The sequence below is a fragment of the Crocodylus porosus genome, unplaced genomic scaffold (genome assembly GCF_001723895.1).
Source record: "Crocodylus porosus isolate Cpor-Errol unplaced genomic scaffold, CroPor_comp1, whole genome shotgun sequence".
NCBI lineage: Eukaryota > Metazoa > Chordata > Crocodylia > Crocodylidae > Crocodylus > Crocodylus porosus.
The window spans coordinates 15999014-16021322 of NW_017728922.1; the positions used below are offsets into that span (position 1 = coordinate 15999014).

Here is a 22309-nt window from a genome sequence, read left to right on the forward strand (position 1 = left end):
TCCAGTCGTCGTCTCTGCTACTTTCTGCCTCTATGCCTCTTTTATAGATGTTGGTTGGACTGCCTCTGTGACACTAACTATGATATAAGCCAAGCATACAGGGATAGGATAGTTTCTTTTACACAGTAGTTACTAGGCAGATTTTCTACATAAGTTTCGTTTCTGCAGAAATGACACTTACAGATAAGAAATGAAATTTACAGAATGCGCATGTACAGCTGGATACAAGCGGAGAAAAGTACAAAGCGTTCATTTTGATTAAAAGCCAAAACTTCAAGGTTACATAAAAGTGAGAGTGCCACACAGCAGTTATACAGAAAAAAAAATAAAACAGTTACAGTTGGCTTCACACTTGCACCAGGAAGTTGTTCCCAACACTTCCTGGATTGTCTGGGCATGGCTGTATTGCCCTCCCAGCAGATGTCAGGATGATTGAAGTCCCTCGTGAGAACCAGGGGCCTGTGACTGGGGAAACTTCACTAGCTGTTTGAAGAAAGCCTCGTCCACTTCATCTTTCTGGTCTACTGATCTACAGCAAACATCTGCCACGTCATCCCCTCTGCCCCTAACCCAGAGACTTTCAACAGGCCTATCTCCAGTTTCGTACTGGAGCTCTAAGCAATTATACAGGTTTTGTTTTGCTTTTGGTTTTGGATTTTTACATAAAGAGCTCCTCCTCTTCTCCCCTGTCCGTCCTTCCAGACTAGTTTATACCCATCCATGACAGCACTCCAGTCATGCAAGCTATCCAACCAAGTCTCTGCTATTCCAATCACATCATAGTTCCAGCACTATGCAAGGATTTCCAGTTGTTCCCACTTGTTTCCCAAGCATTTGTGTACAGACACCTCAGGTAGTTAGCCAATTCCCTTATCATCTCAGGAAGAATAAGAATGCTTTTCCTGTTGCCCCCTCCTGCTTGTTCTTTCTCCAGGTCACCCACTTACCTCAGGGCTATGATTTCCATTCCTCAGCAAACCTAGTTTAAAAGACTACCTCACTAAGTTAGTGATCCTGTCTGTGAAGATGATCTTCCATCTCTTCATCAGGCAGATCTCATCTCTTTCTAGTAGTTCTTCTTTTGGAACAATACCCCATGGTCAAAGAAGCCAAAGATCTGCTGGCCACATCGTCTTCATAGCCATGCATTGATCTGCAGGATGCATCCACTCCTGCCTAGGACCTTCCCCTTTACCAGAAGGATCAAAGAGAATACCACCTGATCCCCTATACCCTTCATCCTTGCACCCAGTAGTCAGTAGTAGTAGTTTAAGTAGGATTTCATAGATTTCATAGACATTTGGGCTGGAAGGGACCCGGATCATCGAGTCCAGCCCCTGCCCCAGGGGCAGGAAGTCAGCGGGGGTCATAGGATCCCAGCAAGATAAACATCCAAATGTCTCTTGAAGGCATTCAAAGTGAGTGCTTGAACCACCTCCGGTGGCAGTCTATTCCAAACCTTGGGGGCTCAGGCAGTGAAGAAGTTCTTTCTTATGTCCAGCCTGAATCGGTCGCGGTGGAGTTTGTGACCATTCGATCTTGTCATCCCTTGGGGCGCTCTGGTGAACAGACATTCCCCCAGATCCTGATGAGGACCCCTGATAAACTTGTAGGTGGCCACCAGATCACCCCTGAGCCTGCACTTTTCCGGGCTGAAGAGTCCCATGGTTCTCAGCCTCTCAACATAAGGTCTGTTTTCCTGAGCTCTGATCATGCGTGTGACTCTCCTCTGCACTCTCTCAAGCTTCCCCACATCCTTTTTGAATTGTGGACCCCAAAACTGGATGCAGTATTCCAGCTGTGGCCTCACCAAGGCTGAGTACAAGGGAAGAATGATGTCCCGGGATTTGCTTGAGAAGCATCTATGGATGCAAGCCTGCATTTTGCTTGCTTTACTAGCTGCAGCAGCACACTGAAGGCTCATGTTTATCTTGTGGTCAGCCATGACCCCCAAGTCTCTTTCATCTGTAGTGCTGACCAGTGTAGCACTACCAAGCCTATAAGCATGCTGCAGGTTTTTCTTCCCAAGGTGGAGAACCTTGCATTTTTCGGTCTTGAACACCATCAGGTTCTTGTCTGCCCATTTCATGAGCCTGTCAAGATCCTGCTGGATCACGCTCCTGTCCTCAGGTGTGGATGCCTTACCCCAGAGTTTGGTGTCGTCGGCAAACTTGGCCAGTCTACTTCTGACACCAATGTCCACATCATTGATGAAGATGTTAAATAGTATAGGCCCTAGGACAGAGCCTTGAGGAACCCCACTGGTCACAGCACACCAAGATAATTGGCTCCCATCGACCACCACCCTCTGGGTCCTACGCGGAGCCAATTCCTCAGCCAGCGGATTGTGGTGAGATCGAGGCCGCAGTAAGCCAGTTTAGCCAAGGAATCCTAACATAGTTACTTTTCATTTAATCTTTCTGGGAAATTTTCCTAATAGTTGAAGTAGACTTCTACTATTTTCAGACTGGCAAGCCCAACCCTACAATCATCTCTAGCCTTTATAGCATGCAAAGAGAAATCTAAGATTTTTTCCCCCAGATTACCAGCAATTCAGGGGCATACAATTTACCACTCAAAATGAAAGAAATGAAAAAGTTATGTTTGCGTAAGGAAACAACGCTGTATTCTTGTGTAATATATTGTAACAGAGTATTTAAATTAGGTGATTATATATCATTTATATTATGGTAGAAGCCAAAGTCCCTAGTCAAGATAATGCTTCCAGCATGGTTCCTATCTTGGGCATCTCTATAGTTCCATTATCATTGTACACAAATACTTCATATTGCATTTTCCCAATGCTCCTGTGAAGTAGGACAGTGCTAATAGATTAAAATCCCTGCTATCTGGCATTTAAATAACTGGAATACTTCCAGCTAGAATTTCTGGCTGGCCAGACACAGATAGGGGGTGGGGGAAAGCTCACATGTGGCAACCACACTGCCACTGCCACCACCACCACCCTGTTGCTGTGCTGCCACTCCAGATGCGCCACCCTGCACTGCCCTGTTCCATGGCACTGAGCACTGCTGTGTGCTGCACCCTGCAGCTGCCACCACTCCACATGCAGCCTCTGCCACCTCCCTCCCACCCCCAGCCCCACGTTATATGAAAAGCCTGCTGGGTCATTTCAAATAACCAGAGTTTCTACATAACCGGCAATCCCCTGACCTCAATGATGTCAGATAATTAGAAATGCTACTGTATCTCTATTTTAGATATGAGAAGTTGAGGCACAGATAAAACTAATCAAATGACTTTCACACAAGAAGTCTCGCAGAACATGGAATGGAATATGGTTTCTCATTAGTCTAAGGCTGTTGCTGTGATAACTATAACATACTGAACATAGTAGAAAAAAAGAGCAAAAGGAGATACTTGTCACCCAAGAGATGAAATGACTGTTTGCCTCAAACAAACATTCAGAAAGAATAGGGGTGGAAGATGTGGGACTTAGATTGGGATGATTTTGCATTGATAACAAAGTCTACGATCAGGCATAAGCTCTAGGATCTCGTCAGATCCACATGCTGGCCTGGTGAGATTATTTGCTGCAGATATCAGCATGGCAGTGTTTATGTCCTAGAAATGTAAATGTAAGGGAAGCTAGATGATAAAGATATAGCTTCTCAGATTTCTGTCATTTTGGAACCAAATAAGATGGTTCCAAAGATACCTAAGCAAAGATACCTAGAAATTTGAAGGAAGCTTCAGCAAAAAAAAAATAGTGATTGTAATAATAAATAAAAGAAACAGTGAGTTTGGAACCAAAGTTCATTTAATCTTACTTCATGAATAGTGGACAAATATAGTTATCATATTAAACTACTCATTACAATTTTACCTTTCTAAACATAAGCAAAAACAGAACATACATATCCGGAAAAGTTCGAAAAAGGAGTTTCAATGTTTGTCCTGGGTTTCTTAAATTAATCCTGCTGCAACATCTGTAAATTGTAAGACATCAAGTTTTGTCCTTGTACACATGAAAAAATCATATACCACTTACATGGTGATTGTCCCTTTGTGAATCAAAACCACATTTTAATAAAACACAGGGTATTGAAACTCTGCTTATTTACAGAATTTGTTTACAGCACTACCAAGGTCAAGTTTATTAATTTCACCACTTTGGAAAACCACTGATGTTTGATTTGGCTGAGTGAACTGAGGTATTTCTGAACAGACTTTAACATTCTTTCTGTAAGTTTACAGCTGACTGGAAACAAATGAAACTCAATAATTGGACAGTCATGGCAGAAATCGGAACCATATACCTGAAGTACATCTTGAACTTGTATTTCTGACAGAGTTATAGTTATTATTCATAGAGTTAAGATTTGGAATAATTTTGCAGTCTCCCTGCTTAAATCTAGATTGGATACTGGACTTCGTAAAATCAAAGTGGATGCATTTATGAAAAAATTCCATTGCTGAATTTGGATAGCTAGGTTCACCTGTCCCTATTCATATTTTTGGAACAGTTCTATTCCTTTAAAATTCAGGTATTATAATTATCTCCAATCTTAGATTATTCTTGTGAATTTTCCCTTGGTGAATAATAATAATATTAATGATTCTGAGGAATATATAATAGCTTGCTTCTGAGCAAATTCACTGATCTGAATTGTCATTTGCATATTACATTGGCCACCTGTTGCTGAAATAACCAGTTCCTGAACACCATCATTTTGAACACGTTTGCCTTTATGTCTGCCATGTTTGCCTTTATGTAATAATCCCCTGAGGTCCTGTCACCCATAGATTCTGACATGGAAAAGACTAAATAATATGGCAACAGAAGCTCTTGTACCCTCAAGAAAGATGGTTTGGGGTCAAAGGCTGTAAAGATCAGCCATAGAATCATGGACTCTTATGATGTCTGGGGAAGGAGGAAAGCAGCACAAGAAAGAAGAGAGCCAATCAAGAAAGGGGTACTCAGTCACCCCCAGAGAAGTAGCATCTAGCTGGTTCTATCCCAGTCTTCATAGAGAGATGGAATCTAAAGACTTACTCAGCCTTCAGAGCGAGGAAAAAGGATCAGTAACCTTCCTTCAAAAAGAATAACAACTAACCTGGCTATAGAATTGGTGGGAAAAGTAAAGATGCATGAGATTTACCTAAACACAGAGTTCCCTTTCAGATCGTGAGACCTTCTTGCTGAGTCATAGCATTGCAAAAGAGACCTTCAACATCCCTTAGGCTATCAAGAGATATTTGATACTCTAAAGGAAAGGAACAGACCTCAAGCAGACAAGAATATCTGAGGACTGAAGAAAGCAAACTGAGTCGGTAGGGAACAGTTCCTGCTACTATAATTAGAAAGTATGAACCCAATATTCAGCAGCTGTTATTTTATCAAGTGTTAACATTGGCCCTCTCCCACACCTAAAGAAAAAGTATCTAGATTCATGTCATATAAATATGGCTACTGGGTTGCCACTTCATTATTGATCACAGGAGCAGGCAACATACTCAAAACAATTCTCACCTTTTGGTGTCAATTATAGCTGTAACTGTCAGAAATACAAGTTCAAGGTGTACTTCAGATATATGGTTCCGATTTCTGCCATATCAAGTAGTGAACGCTGTACTCAGTCAGGCCAAAGATCTTATTACTTTTCCTATTCCCTACCACTGTAACTCAAAAACTCCGAGTAAGTATAAGGAATAACTGAATATACATCATACAGAGAAAGACTGAACTTGGCCAGGTATGTCATATTTGCACACTACTTGGCATTAATACATTGGTGAAACTTTTTTGCAGTTAAGAGTCATCAGATTGAGGCTTGTTGGTGAGGCCCTAAGGAACCATGAGGGGAGGGGAGTGCAGGAAGAGCAGTTGCTCCTCAAGGGAGCGATCCTGAAAGTACAAGCAATGTAACTATACAGCAGTCAACTCACACCAGACTTGCCTAGAGCTCCAGAGATCATATACCCAGCAGGCCACTGGGCTCATCCAAGCCCCTGGCTTCACCACCAGTTCCAATCAGGGGCTTGCCTAGCCCCTCAGTAGGCCCACAAGCTCTAAGCCCCTTCCTAGGCTGACCTGCGCCTTCTCTAAGCCTAGGTGTACCTGGCTTCTCCTCAGCCCCAGGCCTACAGCCACTTCCTTGGGGCTTGGTTCCTAGGAACCTCCTCCTTCCCCATAGCTCCTACCCTAACCTCCAGAATATTCCTGGGAGCAGCAGACCTCAAGCAGGGCCATGTTAACGCGGCAACACGCCTGCAGCAGCTGCCCACTCTGCTCCTCAAGGCCTGCTCTTATACTGAGGCTGCTCCACCCTGCTCCAATCAGGCAGCCTCCTGGCTGTCATGTGACCCCCTGATTGGCTCTGCTGTCAGGCAGGCTGCCTCACAGCCTGCTCAAGCCTTTAAAGTGGCAAGCACCCAAAGGTGCTCCACCAAATGAACTAAGATCAACACCTCAAAATGAGCTCATTTCTCAAATTTAGCACTTCAGATTCTGTTCTGCAACTGCAGCATAATCTAGAAGCCAGCGCTGTCAGACTTACTTCAGTAAAATGATGCCTGCTCCAGTATCTCCAAATAATGAAGAACCCAAAAAGCCACAAATTACCTTCATGCCCTGCTCCCTGCTTCCCAGCGGAGTTCCAGAAGCTGCACATGGCAACCAGGAGTGGGGAAGGCAGCCAGCTCCATCACACAGGGCTTTCCCACAGGGGTGTATGATTCCCGGGAGCTGCATACGAGCCCCATGCGATACATGCAGGCTATCCTGCCTCCACTTATTTCTTCCACATGAAGCTCCTGGAACTGGCTGGAGCCAGGTGCCACCAGGCGGCCATGCCTACACAGGCTATCAGCACCCCAAGGGCCCACTACTTCCTGCTGCTGTTGGTGTCAGTGGTGGGGGCTCTGCACCACAGGGGAGGCATGTCAGAGGGATCTCCACATCTCCCTAGCCTCCCTCACACCCCACACAGCCCACACACACCCTGTCCACCCAAGTTCCATGCTCCCATTGCCTCACTGGGCAGGAGTCCCGGGCTCCCACCATCCCCAGCCCCATGCTCCTTACTCTCCCCAGCTATAGCTTCCATACCTGCTCCTCGGAGTGAATACTACAGCAGGGACACAAGGAGGAGCTTCTAGAGGCTGAGGAAGCTGAGCAAGACCCCCAGCAGCTGCAACAGTGGCAGCAGCCCTGCCCAGAAGCTGAGCAGGCCCCTCCCACACAGGAGGATGGGAGTGCAGTGTGCAGGTTGGGTGGGGTACAGTTAACTGGTGGGTGCCCACAGGCCAAATCAAATCACCTGGCAGGCTGGATCTAGCCCACAGACCATAGTTTTCCCATGCCTGATCTATGCAGACCCTCAATTAAGTCAGGCTTCATGCAATTGGTGGGATCTGCTTGTGGTGTTCTCTTTCCAACCCTGGGCCATAACTTTTCAAACTTCCAGTTAGTGACTTCTTGCTATTATTGCAGGGGAGGGGTAAGCCTGAAATAATTGTCAAAACCTGTATTTGTTTACAGTTAGTGTGATCGGGGGCTCTCTCAGGGCTGGTCTGTCATTGGCCCAGCCACATGTTTCTGGGCCAACCGCCCACCTCCTCTCCTGCCATGCCTTGATGATACATAATTATGGTGTTAATTAGGCAGGAGGCTGCCCAGTCTTTCCCCGATGCCAGGGGGCGCTATCTGCAGCTCCATTCCTCCCCTACACTGCAGCCAAAACCTTGCAGATGGCATCCATGTTAATATTACTCCCGGCCTGAGACTGCAGCAAACTGAATCCAAAGTTGGGCTCCATGCACACTCATACCACCTCCCCTCTCACAGGAGGCCTCTTCCACTCCACCCCCCTCTCACTGGGGCCTCTGGCATACTACCAATTACTGGACCACACTCCACCACCCTGCTTCTCCTTGAGCAACTCCTCTAGGCCATCAGGCTTCGTTACTCACATACTGGCCTCACCACACAGCCCCTTTGGTTCCCACAAGTTCCCCTACTCTGTGTGGTCCGGCCTTGTGCCAAATCCTGGGCTAATTCCACTCCAAACCCCTCACTGGGCAACTCTATACACTCACATACATATACTCGACTCCCAGCCTTCTGGTTTCCCCCTCACTGGAGCACCACACCTACCCCCTCACTGGGGCTCCACACCCGCCCCCTCACTGGGGCCACAGGGTTTCCCTCCCCAGTGGGGGCTCAGGTGGCCATAGCCATGCCTGGCTCTCTTGTACCCCCAGTATTGTGAGGGCTAGGGGTTAAGGTACCCCGACGCACGATTCACCAGGGTAGTAACTGGCTTGGTATTTCCTGGGGCCTCCCACACCACTGGGAGTCCCACCAGGCCACCCACTCCCAGCAGGGTGCAGTTTTAGGTCATGCCCAGGACCAGGAGCCTCCAAACCATCCCCTTAAGCTCCTGCCCTTACTTCTAAGATGTTGCATACAGACTTGCAGCCAAACAATGTTTCTGCCTGGCCTGCCAGCAACAAACTGCTCTGTTTATATAGGCAGCCAGAGACCTAAAATGGCCACTGCAATCAAGTACCTGCTGGCTGCTTGCCTCAGCCCTTAAAGTGGCAGGCACCAACAGTGCCCTGCCACAGTCACCAATTCCATGTTACTGAATCCACCAGTGCCCTAAATCAGCTCTTCTCAGCAATGCTGTGGGATATGACCCATTTTTGACTCAAAGTAATCTTATTAGAATGTTGGTTAATTTTTCCTATAACAATTGTGTGATTATTGAAAAAGCCATATGTTTTTGTGTAGAAAATTCTTGAAAAATTAGGCATTGTGCAAGAAACTGAAGTGACCATATGGTTTGCTTGTCTCTGCACTTACAAACTAATTCCAGCTGTTATATCCTGTAGGTAAAATTGACTTAAATATATATACTTACACAAGTGTGCGCATAAATCTACAAAAATAGATGCAGCTTATCTTTGGACTGCTATACACTGCACAATTTTAGGTATACAAGGAAATATACTTTGTTTGATCCAGCAAAAATAACTTGTATGATCTAGTGTTCAAAGACATTCACTAAAGATAGGGTGCTCTTAAGAGTTTCACTCCACAGCTCCCCTGTTTCTTCCTACAAATTTCATCTTTAATAGAAGGATCTGAACAGCCCTAAACTAATCTATGTAGACTATTTTCTGAACTTAAAAGCAGAGATAGATGATAGAAAAAAGAAACTAATAATGTGGACAATATAAAATGACTAAGGGTATATCTGCATCATTTCCCTGGTATGCCGAACACGGATATAAGGCAGTATAAGCCACTCCAGGGGGCATCGTCCGTGACCCCTATTAATTCTACTAGAAATCTCAGGAGCAATGGGACCATGCCTGGACCTACTTCAGAGCCTCAGGTTCATACATGTAGAGCAAGAACAGAGTGGAGGAGCATCTTTGAAAGACACACTTCCTAGACCACCAGAGAAGTATGTGGATACCCTGTAACACTTAATACTGAACACCTTCTAGAATGAGTCTCTGAACAAGCAAATATGGTTTCATATCCACTGCAGTTTGTCCACATCCTCATCAATATTAAATGAAGGCACATTTTACAAATGACTTGTATTTTTTTTTCAAAAGGCACCAACAGTTATTAGACCACGGTCTATAACTGATACCATCTTAGCTGAAGATGTAAATTTATTAGCCAGTGTAGCAGCTAATTTCCAGCTTTCACATCCATAAGACAAGATGGAAATAACATTTGAGTTGAAAATATGTAGTTTGGTCTTTAGACTTTTGATGACCAAATCTTATTTAAACTGTTGAATGTATTTACCACTTTGCCAATTTTTTTCTAGATATCTCCACTGACTTTTACATTATTGTCAAGAAATGTGAATTGACACATCTTACATTTCCTTTTCATTCTAATGTAATGTTTCAGTTGAAACATAATGAAGTTCTTGTTTAGGTTTTTTTTTTACTTAAGAGTTTTGGTGCTGGGTTTGTTTGTTTGGGTGGGGGGTTAATGCAGTACTTTGATTGTAAAGCCCTATGTTGTCAGCAAAATTCTAAGCCTGTTAGAATATTGTTATTAACCCATTAAATGCCTGATTAATTCTCATCAAAACTTTTTTCACAATGAAGTCTATGGCATTGTTAAATAGGTGAGATGAGAGGCATCTTCCCTTGACACCAGTTTAACTTTTGCTTAAATTAGTGTTGCCAACTCTTATGTCATGTCCAGATGAGCACGAATGTTAGTTTCCCCAGGGACAACTAGCAGTAGGATACCTTGTGCCACTGCTGGTTGTCCCCAGGGACTGCACATGCCACACACCCTCTGGCGCGCAGCAGGTTACCTCGGGTGGGGTAGGGGATGCTGGGGCCAGCAGGTTACCTTGGGTGGGGCAGGGGATGCTGCAGTTGAAATGCAGGTGTATAGCTGTATTTCTGAACCTGGAATTGCCTCTGTAGCTTTGCCCAGGATAAAGTTTTTGCCAGTGACACATAAAAGTTAAATTCTGGTAGTGGCAGAGCTTACCATAATTGTTCCCTAATATGTATTAGGAAGAAAAAAAAACTGCTAAGAGTATATCGTAGCTCTACAGAAAGTATGTTTTCAGCAGTATCTATTTCTAGGCAGGATATACCTAGGGATTTAAAGTCATCAAAACAATCGTGCCAGCATGTGTATCACTCACCAAATTCATTATACACATCTAAGAGCTGAAAATAAATTCTTCCCAATTCTTTTACTAGTTGGTAGCTTTTTACCAAAGAGGAACTACTAAGTTGGTAAAAAGCTTATAGGATTTTTTCTTTTTTTGTAAACATTTCCTTGTAGTAGAAACTTCTTAAATTGGTTTCTTCCCTAAAACTGTTCAATTTTCCTAGAAAAAATCTTTTGCAGCCAGAAGTTTTCACCAAGTTATTTCACCAGGAAATTTTATATGTGTTCTTTTGTGTGCCAGACCAGAATTCCACAACAGTTTTTTTATTGGCATCTCATTGTAGAACATACTGTATCATTTGACCTAACAATTCCAAACCTGCTAAGCATTTATGAAATAGGAAAAAAAAACCTGAACACCTACTATTTTGTACTCCTTTAATCAAACATGACATAACCTAAATCGAAGGTTCCCAACCACCAGGCTGAGGCCCAGTACGGGGCCACTAAGGGTTGGCTGCCAGGTCGTGGCACGAGCCCCCCACTCAGACCCTTGTCTGTGTGCTTGGGCAAACGGCTTCCGCCCCTGGCAGTCACATGCAGGGTTAAAGCTGGGCGTTGGGGCATCCCTGGGAAGGAGGCAGCCAGCTCCATGCACCCCGTCCTGCTCCCGTGCTGGTCTTCAGCATAAAAAAAGTTGGGAACCACTGAGCTAAATAACCTAATTTCAGTCCCCATACTGGATGTGAGCAAAAGCAGAGGGAAGAATGAACTGTAAAAAAATGCTTGAATCAGCTAAGGGAAGGAGGGAACGAGGCAATGAGGGATGGATTGTTGACAGCTCTCAAGGCTACAGCTGATTAGAAATTTTAATTGGAAAAAAAAAAGACCAAAAATAGAAGCATGTTTCCAGAGAAAAATGTACGTCTTTCTAACGATGCCCAGGTTGTGTTTACCCTATATGGGACTAGCTCTGTTATTCAAGGAAGTCACAGAACTCAGTCTCCCCAGAAAAATGTGAGGAAACAGTCTGCAATAGATTTCATGTTAGGAATTGGGTACTTAGTTGATAGTAATCACAGTATATGTACTGTTGCTGTAATTCCCAAACAAACATCAAGCGCTTTCTTCCATTCATATCTCAACTTTTGAAAGGAGTGGATGTCTTAATGGCTATCTAGTACTAGGAGTGTCTGTCTTAATGGCTTAATGTCTGTCTTAATGGCTTAATACTCCACATCCACCAATGCAGGCAGGTCAAGTGGGAACCATATAGAGCTCAACCCCCATTTAGGAGCTTAAATAATGGCCAGGTTTACAAAGCACCAACAGCTCCTATTGAGATGGCCAAATTGTTGACTTTTCAAGTTTTTTTTTGAAGTCTGGCCCAAACTATGATCTCTGTCAATCTAAATCCTAAATGGACTGGCATTTATACTTTCAGTTAGTAGAAACAACCTTATTCCATATTTCCTCTTTGGTTTGTTTTTTTACAAGGAAAGTCAGAAGCCTAGAACAAGTTCCTCAGCACAGTGTCATTTTTATCCTACGAACCCATCTTGGGGCTATCCAGCCAGCAGATCAGTTCCCAGAATAAATTATGGAAGTCTGAATCCTTCTCTACTTTATGCTTGCTGGCTGTAGATATTGAGAAGTGATCTGAAAGCCTGAGTGTAAATATGCCCTAGGCATATTCCATTTCCCCAGACACTGCTCCTTTCTCCTGGAGATTAGAAGCAGCTATTATAGGAACTACTGACCTGCCTGTAAGTACCCTGGCAGATGTTATGTTTATTGCACTATTAACATGTTAATTAGGAGTGTGTGAAGCAGGCCCTATTCGATTCAGATTCAGCCTGAATCAGGGACGGTGATTCCATTTGTTGAATTGGACTTGTGAATTCAAGTCTTATTGACCCATAGCACCAAAACTGTGAATCCATATAACACTGGTTTTAGAAATTCAAAATCCAAATTTTTCTTATTTTAGATGTAGGGTAGGAGAAAGTGGGTGGTTTTATAAGAATTTTATTACTTGTTTTGTTTTGCTGGAAAATGCTAATTTGTTAAATCAAAAAGTGTTTCATTATTGGTTTGACCAATTTCCAGTGAAGCCCAAACAAAGCTTCAGGAGGGTTTCTGCCAGTTCCAGTGATAACCTGCCACGTGGACTGCCCCCAAATCCCCAAGGCTTCCCAGTTCCCTGCTTTCTGCAGTGGAACCAGGGATCTAGAAGCCTTGACTTGAAACACATCTCTTAAGAGTTTCTGAGCTTCTACCTTCATGATATAGGATTAATGCCTGCCTCCCACTTCAGTGGAACATACAAGGGGAACAGCAAGGTAGTGTTGATCTGGACTAATGTGGCCCTTCCCCACCCTACTACTTCCATGAAGGAGCAGAAGACCCTGGGCAGTATCCTTAAGAGCCAGTCATGAAGGGTCATGTGCTCTACTGCCACAAGACCAGCCATGGTGATTCTTAAGGGTGCTGTACAAGGTCGTCTATTCCATCCAATAGGACTGCTTTGTTGTGATTACAGAACTACCTCACGTGTAAATTTGAGGGTGATTTTTATTATTCTTTTTTAAAGTAACAAGGTTGACAATATAATGGTTTTCTAAAGTACTCCTCACAGGTCTCCTGGGCAGATGCATAGTTCCCCTATACTTTCAATGGGGAGCAACTACACAGGTTATGCAACCCAGAGTTTAATTCAATTTTGCCCTGAAGAGCCAGACATCTCTCCCATTCATTTCAATGAGCATTGAGATGCCTCCAGAGACAGCTCCTCTGTTACACAGAAGGTTCCTGGCTCTCCCTTCATTTCAGTGGGGAATTTTAACTTGTGCCAAGATGCATTTGTCTGATTATAGTTCGACTTCTCTACAATAGCATAAGGGATACATGTCTTAGCAGGACTTGCTTCACCAGATTCAGCAGCATAAGGATCCCAAAAATTTAGTGATTAGAACACTTGTCCCAGACAAGGAAGACCCCTTGATTTGGGTGGCACAAGGTGCCTGCATGAGATGCTACTGCGCAGTTGTTACTGTGCATTTATTTAGTATTTATATAAAAAAGCATTAAATAAATGTGCAGTAGCGCTGGCTAACATCTTTTAGGTAAGGCCAGTGCACAGTAGCCTAATCATACTGCGCAGTAGCATATTAGCACTGTCCGTGCTGTGGCACACTACTGTGCAATATTTTTTGGCTACTGCACAGTCAGCGTTTCATTTAGACACACCCTTAGATACCTAAAAACTCTGTAAACATCACTTCTGTATCTTAGAGGGGAGAATTCTATTTCACTGCTATGTTCTTCATTCAAATGAAAGAGCAGTGGTGGACAGCATTTGCTTCCCTGGGAAGCCCTTTGTTCCTTTTCAGTTTGTCTGGGAAATCCTATGTGTTCCTGTTCAGACAGCTGCTCACCTGCAGTTCATCTATCCTAGCTACCCATCAGCAGATCTGACCATGTCTATGTTCCTGTACAAATACTCCTACAAAGACATTTCCCCTTTTATTCTTATTGGATTGCCAACAGCTGCCAAAAGGAGCTTCAGTCACACTGCACAGACAGGCAGGGTCAGATTAACACTTTAGTGGGCCCTAGGCAAACAAACTCATGGGCTCTGGGCACCCCTCCACCCCACCCTAGTGCTACCGCCCACAGGGAGTGGGGTCAGAGCCCCTACTAGGAAGCAGCCACCTCAGTGGTGAGGCCAATGGAGGGGAGGGGAAGGGAAAGGAAGGGAGATGGATGGGGCTATTCACACTGCCGCCACGGAGGGAAGGACCGGGGCCCCCACAGCTCAGGGCCTAGACATATGCCTAGTTTGCTTATGTGTTAAACCGGCCTTTCAGATAGGATCAATCATTATGCCTAACAGTGACACTAAAAACCATTCAAAGAAGCTTAGTAGACAGATCTTCAATCCATGTCTTTCAAATTCTGAACTGAACAGTTCTAATCCTTCCTCATCTAAGGCTAAGCTTACCAGTTAAGATGTCAATAGTAAGCTCCTGCCCCAAAACAATTCAAACAAAACCCAGCAGACTAAACTTTAACATTTAGGTGGTGAAAAATTCAGAAAATAAAATTGTCAAAAAAGTCTCATTTTCAAGCTACTTGTTCCAGTAGTAGAACCAAAATATTGCAAGTAAAAGCATGTGTTTGAGGCATATCAGTGAAGTTGCATCACTCTATAACAAATCATTTCTGAGATCCTTCTTTCTCCTTCATGTGAATATACTAGTTTGCAACTGATTCGGGTGTTCATGAAAATGGATTTTTTTTTTCTCCTCAGGATGGAAAGTAAGAACCTTCTCTTTGGCTTTCTTCTCTACTGCATTTTGCTGACAATTACCTATTCTCATATGGTAATTGAGGAGAACACAGAACAGAGTCTGGCAAACAGCAACAAAATGAATCTCCCAGACCTCCCACCCATCTCAATAGTAGGTTAGTAAACTCTGCCACTTGGCAGCATGCTAATGAGTTTTGCAGAAAGAAGTATGTTTATAAACTAACACGGAGTAATTTGACACAGTTTTTCCATCTAAATCAGATAATGTGGTGTTTTGAAGAATAACAAAATGTTACATTGTTGGTGTGAACTCCAGTAGCAATGTCAGCCAAGATGTCACAGCACGAAAGTTTGGCAGGCCTCTCAAATTTCCAAAACAAATGGAACTGAACAAATATGTTGTCAGTATCACATAATTGCTTCCATTGCAGTCTTTTAGTTCAATGGTTTCCAACCTGTGGCCCTCAGACCAAACATTTATCTAATGATGATAAATTCAGTTGCATAGCAACCAAACTGTATTTTGGTTTTGCTTTTTGGGTTTGTTTGTTCTTCTAATCCTTGGACATGTGGTTGCTGCATGTAAGCACCTTCATTTGCTACCACAGGCCCTGATTTTTCTGTTACCCCTTACTTCTTATCTTCTTTTACACCTGAGCAGTCTGTGCAGAAAAAGCTATCTAATCAAAATGGCACCAATTTACACCAATTTTACTCACTTTGCATTGAAGCAAATGTCAACATATTTTAAAATCTATTGGGTACAGCTACACATGCACTTTACTGCAGAATAGACTAATTAGCTCTGCAGTAAAGCATCACAGTCTAAACATGCACCAGTATTAGGGTGCAGTAAACTAATTAATTCCACCAGAGGATACTGTCGGGGACAGTAATATCTCATGACGGATAGGGCTGTGCAAAGCTTTGGGTGCTGATTTGATTTGGAGGATATTCGGCCCAATTCAGTGGTCAAATCTCTGAATCGAATCAGGGGACCAAATAAAAGGTCTGAATCAATTTGAAGCTCTCCGAATCTATTCAGAAAAGATTTGGAGAGCTTTGACGATTCGGGCAGTCCCCACCTGCTGCAGCAAGGAGCTGGACCCGGACCCCGAGCTGCTAAGTAGGGGCCAGGGGAAGAGGGGGGATGAAGAATTGGGGACGGGGCATGAGAGGACCCCTGCCAGGCCCCAGCCCCTGCCTGCTGCCCAAGCCCCCCTGACCTCTGCCTGCTATCCCAGCCCCCACACTCCCCATGACTGGCCCCAGCTCCCAGCCCTTTAAAAAAAAGCCCCTACAAATCAGGTGGGGGCCAATCCATGTTGCCCCCTACTGCCCAACACCACATAGGGAGCTCTGCCATGAGCCCCCTGTCCCACGCTCGCTCCCCCAGCCCTTCCCATGGCAGCCCCACCCACCCGAGCTCCCGGCCCTTTAAGAGAAAAAAAACGCCTCTCGCTGTATTCACTGGCTTCTGCAGGAGCCTTGCAGCTATGGGGGACTTTTGCAGAGCTCCCCATGTGGCATGGGGCAGTGGGGGGCCAGTGGGGAATGCTCCCTGCTGAGCAGGAGTCGGTGAGTGAGGTGTTTTTTGGCTTTTTCAGTTTTTTTAAATGGCTGGGTTGGGTGGCGCAGCAATGGGGGAGCAGGGGGAGTGGGTGGGGGTTGTGGGGCTCATGGCTGAGTCTCCCACATGGTGTTGGGCAGTGGGGGGTAGCACACCCCACCTGGCAGAAGCCAGTGAGCTGGGGCTTTATTTTTTCAAGGAGCTGGGACCTGGGGCAGGCGGGGTAGCTATTAAGAGTGGGCAGGGGACGGGGCCTGTGTGATTCAGCGATTCAGCTAACTTGGCAACAGCCAAATTGATTTGGGACAGTGATTCAAATCACCAATTGAATCACTGTCCCCCGAATCAGCCAAATCTGAATTCAAAACAAGTACTGGCCACTTCACACAAGCCTAATGACTACACAAAAATGCACACGTAAATGGTAACTGAAGGTGTACATTGCATCTACTCAGCCCAGCCAGCCAGGGGCCTGCTCTGTCGTGGATCAAATTGCGGCTGTCCTGGTTGCATGTGTAGATGCTGAAACCAGAAACAGTTGACTCCAGCGTGAACTACTCCAAAATTTATTGCATCACATTATTTGCACATGTAGATGCACCAACTGTGTTTCTGTAAAGATGGCTGGTAAGAAAAGGCTTCCAGATTTTAAGAACACACAGCTCTGCAAAATCAGGCCACTTTATTTCTTACCAGAAAAAAAAGAGAAATGAACCATATGTATATCCCAGTAGCATGACTAAAGGTGTCTGAGCAAAGCACCAGCCCTGGGTGCCAATTTAGAGAGGTTGCCAGAAAAGTGACCTGCACCGCTGCAGCAGCAGCTCAAATGCAGGGAGCCCACATCATGGAAGCACTAGCCAGGATCTTTGATTCTCCAGGGTCAGGTAAGACTCTTATGGCAATGGCCTTCACTTGGCTCCCACATTCCATCCTCTTCTCCAGTATCTCTGCCTAGGGCACAAAAATTGCTAATTATATCTCTGGTATACTCCTACATAAAAACAATATATTGTTTATCATAAGAGACAAATACAACTTGTGAGAGAAATTGACTTAATTCGGCTTTTCCTGTGCCTTTTTTTTCAAGAATTAACAAAAGCATCCCGGAAGATAAGTAGGAAAGAAGCAGAAAAGAAAATCTCTTCCAAGGTGGGTGATTGCTTTCCAAATGTTGTCAGATTATGATGGCATATTTTTATGCCTTTCTCATCCTGTGTTTTTAGCAGATTATCTCCTCAGTCTAAAGTACATAATTACACAAAACTGTTATTATAATTCTAAATCAATTAAATATATGTAAAAATGTAACAATAGAGAAAAAGTCAGAAATAAATAATTTCATGATTTTTTATCATTTTAGGGGGAAAAAATGCAGTATGCCAGGAGCAGAATTCTATTCCACCTAGTGAAGTTTGCAACCAAAGTAAATTAAATAAAGAGGGCAAACATGAACTAGCACAGGGGCAGATAGTTATGCTGGGTGGAGGGCTGCTTACTAATTTTTGGCAAGCTGCCGAGGACAGCTATAAGGGCATACGTTTGTAGGAGCTGTGGTTTTGTGGGTATGTGAGGTATGGGGGAGGGTATGGCTGTGTCCATGGTGGGGGATAAGTGTGGGGTTGTTTGGGGTGTAGGGTGAGGAAGCATGTGGGTGTGTGTGTGGATATGTGGGGTGTGCGTGGGTATGGGGTTTGTGGGGATCGGTGTGTGAGGGCAGGGTGGTTGGGGTGTGTGAGGAGGTGTGGGTGTGGGGGTCTGTGTGTATGGCAGTGCAAAGGGGGGTGTGGGTGCATTTGTTTAGTGGGATGTGCATGTAGGACTTACCTTACATGCATGCACACACACACGCGCGCACATGCACACACTCTGTCTCTCTCTCCCCCTCCATCATTGCACAGGCATGCAACACGCACATATACACACACTCCTCCCGCTTTTGGCCTTGGGGTGCTGGCATGGGCCCCATGCTCCCACAGTCCAGCGATGAAGCCAGAAGCCATGTGGTGCTGGAGTGGCTGGTGAGCTGGCAGGAAAGCTGGGAAATGGCAGCTACAGGTGGCAAGAGTGGCAGCAAGTAGGCATGCAGGAGCACAGTGACAAGCTGTGTGGGAGCGCAGGGCCCATACTGGTGTCCTGGGGCCAGCACCAGCAGGTCCTAGAGTGGAGCAGCAGGAGCACGGGGCCAGGCTGGTAGGGCTCTATGGAGCCAGGCTGGCTCCCCTTTCTCCCTACTGGCACAACCTGGCCCAGCTCCATAAAGCCCCTGCCATCCCGGGCCCCACACTCCTGCCACCCTGCTCTGGATCCTGCTGATGCTGGCCCCGGGACACTAGCATGGGCCTTGTGCTCCCACCCAACTGTCTGCACTCCTACATGCCCACTCACTCCCACTCTCCATCACCTGCCACCACTTTCACTGTTTTACTGCCCGCTGCCATGGCACTCCAGCACCACATGGTTCCTGGCTGCATGGCAGCAACTACGGAACTCAGCAGGAGCCAGCCCAGCCCCAAGGACTGGGGCAATTGCCCACAGTCCTCCACTCCCCCGTTATCTGAGTTTCACTCTCGGTCAGAGGGAGGTGGGAACAGCCCCACAGTCCCAGGCCAGAAGCCTCCAGTAGGCAGAGGCTTCCAGTTGGGGGGGCTGGGCCTGGAAGGCCTTGCTGCTAGGCCCTGCCACTGGATTTCTTTGGGTCCTACTGCCCCTAGCTCCTGTCATCTTTCACAGGCAGCCAGGAGCAGATAAACACTAATTTTCTAAATTTTTTAGGGGCTCTGCAGGCCTGATAGAATGGGCTGGTGGGCCAAATCCAGCCCTCAGGACATATTTTGCTGGCACCATAGCAACATGTTCCCCATTATAATGCATCACCATAGACAATGTAGTGCCTAAAAATAACCGTGTGCAGTGTGCACAGTGCAATACAGGCTATTACTATGCCATTTTTTAGTACTTCCAAAAAGAAGTACTAAAAGATGGTGCAATAACAATGGCACCATAGCAGCACGTATAGATACACCCACATACAGTCACACACGTACTCCTCACCACCTGATGAAAAAGCAAATGCAAAAATATTGATCCTGAAATCTGGTATCAGCTTGTCTTCTCACCTCAACAGATTAACAACAATCAACAGCATAACTAGCAGTGACTGGGGCATGAGCCCTAGGCACCAAAATAAAGGGGCTGCCACCTTACTCTCTCCATGTGCTGCTAGTAAATAAAATTAGCAGCACGCAAGACCCTGCCAGCAAGGCAACTGAGGGCTCTTGCCCCTAGTCCTGTCAGCTTCATGCCATTCAGTCAATGACACTTCTGCAAGGACAAGTGTTGGCACAGCTAGTAGCCAGAGGGTTAATGCAGCCCCCTCCTGTGGCAGCCACTGGCTTAGATGCTGGGGCAATGGTACTGAGTTTAGGGGTGGCTACAGTGGGGGCTCTGAGAGGGTCTATATACCTGACAACTGCTGCGCTAACACGCTGCCTACTGAAGCAGCTGGCCAGGGCACTAACCTTAGCAGTGACAGCAATGAGCTCAGTGGCTGAATGGAGATAATTTATGCTTAAATACTGCATATTGCTGAACTCCTACTCTTTGCTGACTGTCTCGAAGACTACAGGAAGCACAGGCCTCTCTATCAGGCCTGATTATATTTAGTAGTCAGATGCCATGAAATGTTGCCATAGCAGCTGCAAGGCAGTCAGGACTGCTCCTAAATGAACTGAAGGAAAAGGTGGTTGTGACAAAACTCTATGGTGTCAGGATGCTCCCAGAAATAAACCCAGGGTTTATGAAAGCCTGTTAGTCCCCCATTCTGCTGAATAGGGATGCCCAGGGTAATGTGCCCAGAAATCACGATGTAGCTATCACAGCCCCTTCAGTAAAGTAACAGGAACAGTAAGGCATATATTATGAGGAAGAACAAAAATGCAATCAATGCTTTGATAACAGAGTATGGTACAACAAAAGGAACAGAGTCCTTGACTGTGCACAGGCTGCCATAAGGCCCTCTTGAAAATTCCTGTGAAAATCACCCAGGGTCAATCACCCCTCAGTCACAGCTTCAACTGGGGACCTGCATTCCCCACACTCCCTGCAGGGAGCCTCCTCTACCAGCCACTGCCTCCAGAACATACCACATTGCCTCCCCCACCACCCATCTTTAGGGGCGCCAGAGAATACTTTTGAGTGTTGTTGCCTGTGGACCCGTGACAGTGGTGTTCTGCCTCTCTGCTCCCCTTTGAAAATCCTCCTCAAAAGCTGTTGGACACATTCTTGGGATTAAACTTTACAGAGTAAAAAACCTTTTCCTCCAAAAATCACAAATGTGAGGTTCAGTTTTCAAACAAAAATCCCATCCATAGAGTCAATGGGATTTAGGCTCTTAAATCATGTACATAGGTTTGAAAATTTTCGACTAAATCTGAAAACACTAAAACTAATTGAGATATTAATGGGCGTTTGTAGATGACACTATGTTTAGTCCTTGTTAATTAATCGCACCTTTAAAATTCTAGCCTGGATTACTTTGGTGCGCCGTGTTTGTGTTTGAACGACATGCTCTTTCAAGCGACGCAAGTCCCATGTGTTATTCCTTGCAGATTCCATCAGGAGGAGCCAAAAACCAATCTACACTCCCCCCCCACACACATCTTTCTTAATGCTTTACAGCAGGAAGTGCATGTGGAGCAGCCTCCGCAGTTCCTGCCCCCAGCCCCACCCCACCAGTAGTCTCCTGCTAAGTCCCCCCTATCCCGCAGCTGGGCACATTCACCCCAAAACAACCCTGCCACTTGCACCCTTCCAACCACGGGGTGAGACAGACAGACATAGATGTAAATTGTAAAAGAATTTATTGTAACCTAACCAAAAGAAAGAACAAAAGCACTGCTATTCTTTGCTCCCAAGCAATCCCGCACTTGCACTGCCTCTCCCAACTAGCCTTTCCTGAGGATGTCTCCTCGGTCCCTGTGCTGCTTGCAAAATCCACCTGGGAAGCCACCAGACACTTTGCAAAATCTCCTACAGGGGCTGATGCCTGGCCAGTCTGCTCTGCCTCTGGGGTTTGCATTTGACTGTCCTGCACAGACCCCAGAACTTTGGCACAAAACCCAGAAACTTTGCACATGCACAGCTTCCTGCCACTTTTCCTGCCTTCTTTTCCACCCTAGCACCAGACTGTCTGGGTTTTTTTCACACCAAAATGAGACCAGGTGAGGGGGTGGAACCTGCCCCGCTCAAGGCCTATAAATTTTGGGAACAGTAGTCACACTGCATGTTCATAGTATTGACAAGAGAGGGAAGGCGGACGAAACATGGCTAAACACCAGGAGCAGAAAAAAATGGCAATATAACATTCGGCAAGGCTGCAGGCCACAGAACTGGGGTGCAGGGAATCTTCAAGTCCCTGGATGAGCACAGCCTTAGGATGTACGACTTGAAAGAAAGCAGCACCATTATGCATTCGTTGGTAAGTGAGGGTGGAGGGGGTCGATTGTTTACTTCAACTTTCTTGTAAAACCGGTTTGTTGGAATGTTTTATTTGCAGCTGGTACACGTTGGTTTTCAATAAAAAATCCTATCCTGTTTTTCTATGCTTTCATGGTAGCTCTATAGTGGCTGCTCCTGGAAGAGAAAGAGGCCATTTCCTTCAGCATTCTCTGAACTATATCCTGTAGTATGTATTACTTATATTATACTTTTGTTATATAGAGTTCTCCAGTAACATGGAGAAGCAGGCTGGGGCACAACCACCCCACGCCTCCCTGATGTGATGTGATGTTCGTGG

The 22309-nt window shown here is 45.3% G+C and overlaps 1 protein-coding gene across 2 annotated transcripts in view; it reads left to right on the top strand.

Annotated features, from left to right (window-relative positions):
• Positions 1-22309, top strand: part of ASIP (agouti signaling protein) — a 54936-nt gene that overhangs the window by 24823 nt on the left and 7804 nt on the right. The window contains exons 2-3 of one of the 2 annotated variants that reach the window (XM_019539726.1): positions 14943-15097; positions 17603-17664. In XM_019539726.1, coding sequence (XP_019395271.1) covers positions 14944-15097; positions 17603-17664 — 216 coding nt within the window. In that variant the 5' untranslated portion in view covers position 14943. Of the gene's footprint in view, positions 1-14913; positions 15098-17602; positions 17665-22309 lie in introns of those variants that run through there. The other variant, XM_019539725.1, reaches the window with a different exon arrangement.